Source organism: Miscanthus floridulus, chromosome 4 (assembly GCF_019320115.1).
Source record: "Miscanthus floridulus cultivar M001 chromosome 4, ASM1932011v1, whole genome shotgun sequence".
NCBI lineage: Eukaryota > Viridiplantae > Streptophyta > Magnoliopsida > Poales > Poaceae > Miscanthus > Miscanthus floridulus.
In genome coordinates this window covers 22191975-22199503 of record NC_089583.1, presented here as the reverse complement: position 1 = coordinate 22199503, position 7529 = coordinate 22191975, and the positions used below count along the sequence as shown (strand labels likewise).

The window sequence follows — 7529 nt, the reverse complement described above, 5'->3', positions numbered from 1 at the left end:
CGCAGCAATGTCCTTCACGGCTCGAGACAGTGCGGAGAGATGGAGGGGCGGCGACGAGGATGGGCGGCGCGCGGCAGTGGGGAGATGGAGGGGCGGCGGCGGCAGTAAGGGAGGCAACGAGACAGGGGGAGATGGAGATGGAGTGAGGGAGGACGGGCACACGGTGGCGGGCACAGCGGGGGCGCGGTGGCTGGGGTTGCGGCGGGCGCGGGCGTGCTGGGCGGGGCGCGGCAGGCTTGCCGGGCAGGCGCGGCGGGTGGGAGTCACAGCGTCGTGTTTTCTCGTCTAAGGACGGAGACACTGAGAGAGGGAACAAGGGGTCTGCTGCGCTGTGATGCGTGGCACGGCAGGCCCGCCGCGCCGTGACAGGTGGCGCGTCAGACCTGCTACGTCAGCAGTCGCCGTAGCCGTTGACTGCACCCTGTCGGGCACAGCTAAAAATGTTAGTTTTGAAAAAAAAATTAAACAGTGTCAGTTTTAAAATAGTTTAAAAAGTGTTAAAAAATATAAAAAAAATTACGCGGTGGTTGCTGGGTCTTTGGTTTACTGCTACTCTGCTGCTGCTGCCGGTTGAAGATTCGAGGTCATTAAAGAAAAATCGAAGCCGACTTATAATTTGGAGGGGGGTTATAAATTTGAGATCAGCCATAATCCGGCTTTGGATGATGCTCATGCACTTCTAGGGAGGATTGGGATATGAAGAGAATGATGCTGATGCAGAGCAGTAGAGTACTGGATACAAATATGCAATAACCAATAAGCTCAATAGCATTACCATCACCCATCAGCCAATAGGCTATAGCACACTTTCAAAACAACTGGCGAAGGTGACCAATAAGCAGACTTGCAAAAATCCGTAAAGGTCACCACTGACCAGCCCCAACCACCACCGCAGCCTCAAGCCATGCTTCTTCTCTTCAGAAACTTTACATGGCAAATGAAGAAAATACAACAAAAAGAAGAAAACACTAGGGTCTAGAGAGCACATGCACACATGTTACTACTACTACCTAACTGAACAAGGAGATGCAGAATGACGCTGTATAGCAAACCTGAATGCTTGGTTACATTTTTTTTCACGGTGACAGCACTCCACACTACACACTAGAAGCAGCAGTCATGGGCAATTCGAGTTCTTGCCGGGGCCGCCGTAGTAGAAGTAGGTGCCCCAGTCGCCGTTGTTGCCGTTCTGCACGTCGTAGCAGTTGGACTGCTCGGTGAAAGTGCCCACGCCCTTGGGGGTGCTGAGCTGGTTGCTGCTGTCCACCACCTGAATGTTCTTGAAGTAGCTCGCCTTGCCGAACCCTTCCTCCGGGAAGTGCCCGCTACCCATCTGCGTCGACGTGTGCGCGCCGTCGGGCTCCGAGTTCACCACCTCCCCACCCCATTCGATCATCGATGCACTGTCGACGAGGTAGGAGAAGAGGAAGGATGGCCAGTAGCCGAGGACATATTCCTTGCCAAACTGCATCCACCAGTTGCCTTCCTTGGGGTCCTGCTCATAGGGCACACAATCAGAATCATTGGGCAATGATAAAAAAAGGAGGGGATTTAACTATGCAGTGCATGTGGTTTGGAGGAAACCACTTTGGAAAACTGAGCATGGGCAGGAGAATTTTGTACCAAGTGGGCATAGGTTCTCTGGCCATGGGGTCAGTGTGCTGATTCTGAAGGCACTAATGTGGTAAGGCATAATGAGTGCTTTATATTAATGAGATCTTTTACAATGGTTGAGAAAGTACCATGGTACCTACAGGTACTTTCACCTTTTTCTATTTTCCAAGTAATTAATTGAGAAATATATTATGGAGGGTATTTTGGTAATCAATTGCACTTCTCCCTCGATCCCACACTGCAGAGCTCGAGCAGCATCCTGTGTTTGGGCCGGCGACTTGCACGATGTTCGGGAATCTGGATCCCAAGCTACGACCCGGCCCGGGCGCACGCGGCCCCGGATGCGACCTCGCTGGCGGCACACGACACGACGGAGGGTGCAGTGTCGCAGTTGGCAGCGAGGGCGCAGAGCGCCGCGGTGGCAAGGCCAAGGGGCACGTTATTACGTGCTTACGTGGTTACAGCCTTACAGGGCAAAAGTTTGTCTTCCCTTCAAGGCCCATGATCGGCGTCAAGGCCTAAAGCCAAAAATGGTTCGTCTGATCAGAGAGTCATCGTGTACCTCCGTCAAAACAGAAACACAAACTAACAACCATGGCCGCCGCCCGCTGCACAGGGAGAGCTGAGGCCACGCCAGAGGGTGCGGGTAGAGGGGTTCGCCGGCGGTGAGGTCTGCCCCTAGCGGACCCACCAATATTGGTACTGGTCCCACCTAATTTGGTTCTATCCCCCCTATTTAGTACCTCTATATACTTTCAGTTGGGTACCTCCTATTTTTCCACCGTTCGATCTCGCCCAATGGATGATCCATGTTTTTCTCAATCATTGTAAAATTTCTCTATTAATTGCTAAATGCTTACCTTCCAGATCAGGATGCTGATATCGTATTGGGAGCCTGCGTAGTTCGAGATGGGGAAAATGCTAGCCCCCATGGCAATCTCGCTGTTTATCTGAATGAAACCAGAGCACAGCATGTTGTAGCACCCTGTGGCCTGGTATGCATCACTCTGCATAATAGACAACCGCGCAGCAATGCAACAGTCAATGAGTTGACGCATCAACGCTAGAATGTCTGCTAATCTAGTACTGCAACACATTAATAATATGAGCAGGAGAAACTGAACTTGTGAGACTTACAGTCCAGTATGTGAACAATCTAGTGTTGTTGTCTCCATAGAGGTCAGGGCTAACCTGGTGAACCAAACATCACATAAATGATAGATACTTAAAGATGCATGCCACCGCAAAAAATGGTCAGCATTTACTTGACACAAGTATCTATGAACAAGCTAAACTCATAAACTCAGTTTTACAATAGTACCTGCCAGCCAGCCTCTATGCTGTTGAGATCCTCCCCAAATGAACCCCCCAAGATCCAGAGCTGGGACAGGCTAAATTCGTTAACCTGCAGAATCTTGGGCTCCCACACATTAATGGTAGCCTTTGCGCCATAGTACTTATCACCCTCGACGTACGCTATGGCGTGCTGCATTCCACAACAGCATCAGTTCAGTAATAACAACACAACATATCAATGTAGCTACCAAGCTATTCACTTTCAGCAAGACAAACCATGTGGACGTACTTGGTGACCACCCTCACTGAGCATGTTAGGATCAACAGACAGCGGGTTCGGAGCAGTGTGCCGCTTCCTGCCATACCGCCTCAGGGAGCTGGCTCGAAGCAGGTCATCCTTCTTGGTTCTCCTGATTGGGACCGTGCCCTCCGGACACCTGCCATTTCGATGCCACATCTGGAGCATCGGCTTCTCACCAGCATTGTTTGAACCTATGCTACTCTTGGCACCATCGTATAGACCTTCAGGGTGGTACGCTGGCCTAAACTGAAAGAATAGAGGTTGTGAGGAGAGTTAAAATGATGGTTGCTCAAATAAACCATTAATAAGCGCTTGTTTCGGTTCCTGAAAAAAATTCAAAGTTGATTGGCTCACCTGTATTGTGTGGTTCTTGAGGAGAGGATGATCAAAGGCTGGCTGGTGGGAGATATGCACGCAGTCGATGATGTCTCCATCTGGGCTCTGAAGAGTAAGATACTTCTATCAGTGTCAAATGAAAAAAAAAAAGGCTCGTGTGAACTTCTTTTGATTTTTCACAATGTCTACTTCATTCAAAAGGATACTTCAGTCTACTTCATCCAAAAGGAAGCTTCAAGAATGTAAATCATGAAAAGAAATATAGAAAAAAAAATCAAATATGCAGCATTAAGCTGACATAGTGGAACTCATCCCATTCATTAAACTCAGAAATTTACTGAAACTGGAGCCGGGAGCAAAATGTTCACAAAGGCAAGGCTTTGCCCCTTTTCACTCAGAGAGGATAACTTTGCAAGAGCCAGCCTGTATCCAAGAAAGACCCATTCATCTTTGTTTTCTTACTCTGGTTTGCTTCAATTTGCATGGTCTACCTCCAAAAGATGAGACCTTTTGAAATAATTCTCCAAAGTGACGGCGAAAATTTACCAGCGAGGAAAGCCCAAAAGAATCAGACAAAAGTAGCTTTTTTCATTGTTCAATAATGAGGACGCAACTTCTCACTGAAACTGCATCCAATCCTACAAAGTGAAGTTGAAATATCATACCAAAAAAAAATCTAGTAACCCAAAGAACAGGTCCCCCAACCAGAGCATCTAGCTGCAAAGAAACCTGAATTTGAACAACCCCCACACTTCGGAACCTCCAAACTCGTCGTCACAAAGACAAACCTCGACAGAACACTTAGAAGAAAGACCCATCATTGCGAATTCCACGGACGGCGGAGCAACCACCCACCTCGATGCTCTTGACGGCCGGCTTGTTAAGGCGCTTGAGGTGCCGGTGCACCCTCCTCCCCACCGGCGGCCTGGCCTCCGCCGCCACAGCCGCGGCCGCCGCCCACAGCAGCACCCACGCCGCCGCCAGCACCCACGCGGCGCCACCGCGCGCCCTCGCCATGCGCCTCGCCACACCGCCGCGGCGCTGCTGTGCGTGCTTCCAGTCTTCCACCGCTCAGCTCACTAGCTCAGTCAGCAGCAGTCAGCAAGATAGCAACGCCTACTTCTTCACTCACCCCCTCCTATCTCTCCGAAATTGCAGGAACGCACTTCCCCTCGCAGAAATGCCACGCTCTCGTCTCGCCTCCCGTGGCGAGGACCGGTCCGCGAATACGGGAGGAATGCAGGGGGGCAGGGGCCTCGCCTCCCGTGAACCTGCAGGGGTGGAGGAGTGGGGAGTGTACAGTGTGAGCTCGGTGGGAAGCGGGCGGGGAGGAGACTGGTCGACCTGCAGGCCTCTGCGCTACTCGCCATGGCTTTTGCCGTTTCCGAGCTTTTGTTTTGGATTCCATTGACGAAACTGCCCCTTCCGCGCTCCATGATTCGCGAATTATTAGGCGCACAGCGTGGACGCGGGATGGCTGCGTGTCGTGACACTGACTTGTGGGGCCGGGTTTGAAGGTAAGGAACAGTTAGAAGTAGAGCACGGGGTGAAGGCATTGGCCTGTCGCTTCACTTGTCAGTCGTATCTTTTTCTCTAACAATAAATTAGCATCAACATTAGTTGTTTTTTTAGCCAGTCGAACAGAGCCATTGTTGGTGCTGCGCTCGGCAATGGACGTGGCTACTTCTACAAGAGCACAAAGGGAGTAGGCCGAGGAGGGAATTTGGCTGGCGCGCGGCCACTGTCGATGGCGAAGTAGAAAAGGGCCCGGGGAGAAAGAATGGAAGGGCAGACTATCTTGGGGTGTGTCGGGGACCAAATACTGGGATACCCAAAGAGGTGGAGCTAATAATCGTCAAACGTTGATGGTTATTAACAGACAAGAACGCAGCTACACTTCTTGCCCATATGATCGAAGGTTGCCTGTGCCTTGCCTGGCCCCTAAAAGATTGGCTCTGCCTTGCCTGACCCCCGACGGCTGGAGTCCGCCTCGTCCGACGGCTAAGGGTTGGCTCCGCCTCGCCCGACGTCTAAGGGCAAGCTCCGCCTCGCCCGACGTCCGAGGGCTGTCTTCGCCTCGCCCAACGTCTAGGGGCAGGCTCCGCCCCGCCCGACGACCGAGGACTGGCTCCGCCTCGCCCGACATCCCGGAGCAGGCTCCACCTCGCCCAACGTTCGCCCCCTGCTTCTTCATAAATGACGAGCATAGGTTAAGACATGACACTCAAGTCAACCATAGTACCGAGAACCATACCCAGCACGTTTGCGGGAAAATACAGTCAAGATATGATGGGATGGGCGCTTTAAGCCCTTCCAGGTATGACAGAGCCCAAACAGTATTGTAGGCGTCGACTTTTGTCTTACAGTATTGTGGGCACCGCCATCAGCCCTCGGACGCGGATCCTAACATAAATATATGACAACCACTACAATCTAGGAGGGAACTCACATCATCTACAGTAACGGACGTATGGTCACTTCCCCGTCTGCTCTCCATAGGGTCATGGCTCAGCACCCTGGCACGCCGCACCGTCCACCAGAGTAGGATGGGACGTGACCACTTGCTGAACGAAGCCAGAGCACAGCCCTATCAGGATCAACGAACATGCTATCCCTGACACCGTTTGCCATATCAACAGGGCAGGCTCAAGGGAAAAGGAAGACCCGGCACCTTCGAAGGACCTTCTCTACCTCTGGTTTATCCTCTTTCTCCCATATGTAATCTCTGCTCTGTGGTAGAACCTCCTAAGAAATCAGGCCCACGTGTACCTATCGTTGTCTTGACAGACCTCGGATAGCGAACACGAGTTCCCAACAACTCAACAGGTCTGTCGGGTGTCCTAGGGAAACCCGAATCATCCACGATTCTCTTTTCAAATAGGATCCCAATCATAGACATTGCAGATTATAACAGTTTATTCAAATATATATACTAGAGTAAAAGATAGCGGAAGTCTTAAGATAATATAGTTATAAACCGGTTGTTTTCAAACTTACAATACCATAAGTGTCATACAACTATAGTAGCGGGATAATATTACATTAATTTTATTTATCAAACAAACTAGTGCCTTGTCCAAAGGCCATTCATCACTCCTCATCGTCATTGACTTCAAACACAGTCATGCAGCAGGGACCAAAACAAGCCTGCGCATGCGACTCACCTGCAACAAGGGTTAATAAACCCTAAGTATAAAGGTACTCAACAAGACTAACCCAACATAACGGGGTGTAAGACTTTAGAGATGTAGGTGCTTGGGACAAGGTAAGGATGTAGAAAAATTCAAAGTCCTTTGCCAAAAGCTTACTATATTTATCCTATTCTTAAATTTTACCCCTAAGTCCTTTTAGTTCATTATCTCAACTAAATATACATTTCCCATATTTCGTTCCTTCTCATTCCATTCTTTTTCTCATATTTTAGTAATTCACCAGTCCTGCATTGCTTCTGTAATGAATCGAGTCTCCATATCCGCGGAGCACTGACAATTCGAATTGATTCAAGTCCTAGCTAGGGATTCCTTATCACACGACATATGTAGAACTTAATCTTGCATATATCAACCTCGCTACCGGATCCTCCTATACTAAGCCATCTCCACGCCACTTGAGAGCACAGCACACCTCAAATCCGGCCACATTCCAGCCACGAGGGTACACGCTACTCCCGCCATCTCTCCACTCCTAGTGCGTGGGCATTCGTCTTAGTATCAAATTAGCCGAAGTAGGCTTGTCGGAGTATGTGACCAGTACTTCAAAGTGTCTCGTTCAGAAGATCCATAATGAGTGGCCTTTAAGCGATATAGTCGGCAACATTACCCAAAAATTCAAGATAAGTCACCCGACTAGTCTCTAATTCATTCTATCTTCTTTCTTTCTTTGGCCAGTATGCCATCTTTGATTGTATCAAAACTTTTACTTTGAAAGCCTACCATAAAGCATACTATACTTTTATAAATGAAAACATCTTCAAGGATGGTAA

At 49.7% G+C, this 7529-nt stretch overlaps 1 protein-coding gene across 1 annotated transcript; it reads right to left on the bottom strand.

The window, feature by feature from the left end:
* Positions 1-761: 761 nt before the first annotated feature.
* On the bottom strand, positions 762-4898 carry LOC136551131 (protein neprosin-like). Its single transcript, XM_066542717.1, has 7 exons — positions 4403-4898; positions 3566-3652; positions 3200-3457; positions 2936-3100; positions 2752-2805; positions 2475-2621; positions 762-1495 (listed from the first exon to the last, which is right to left on the bottom strand). The coding sequence occupies exons 1-7, from the start codon at positions 4562-4564 to the stop codon at positions 1118-1120; spliced, it is 1251 nt and encodes a 416-aa protein (XP_066398814.1). The 5' UTR covers positions 4565-4898; the 3' UTR covers positions 762-1117.
* Positions 4899-7529: the final 2631 nt, after the last annotated feature.

Coding starts and splice junctions, on each gene's coding strand:
- LOC136551131 (XM_066542717.1), bottom strand. CDS start 4,564: ATGGCGAGGGCGCGCGGTGGCGCCGCGTGGGTGCTGGCGGCGGCGTGG. Junction 2,806..2,935: donor GCATAGAGGCTGGCTGGCAG/GTACTATTGTAA, acceptor TTGGTTCACCAG/GTTAGCCCTGACCTCTATGG. Junction 2,622..2,751: donor GATTGTTCACATACTGGACT/GTAAGTCTCACA, acceptor TCTATTATGCAG/AGTGATGCATACCAGGCCAC.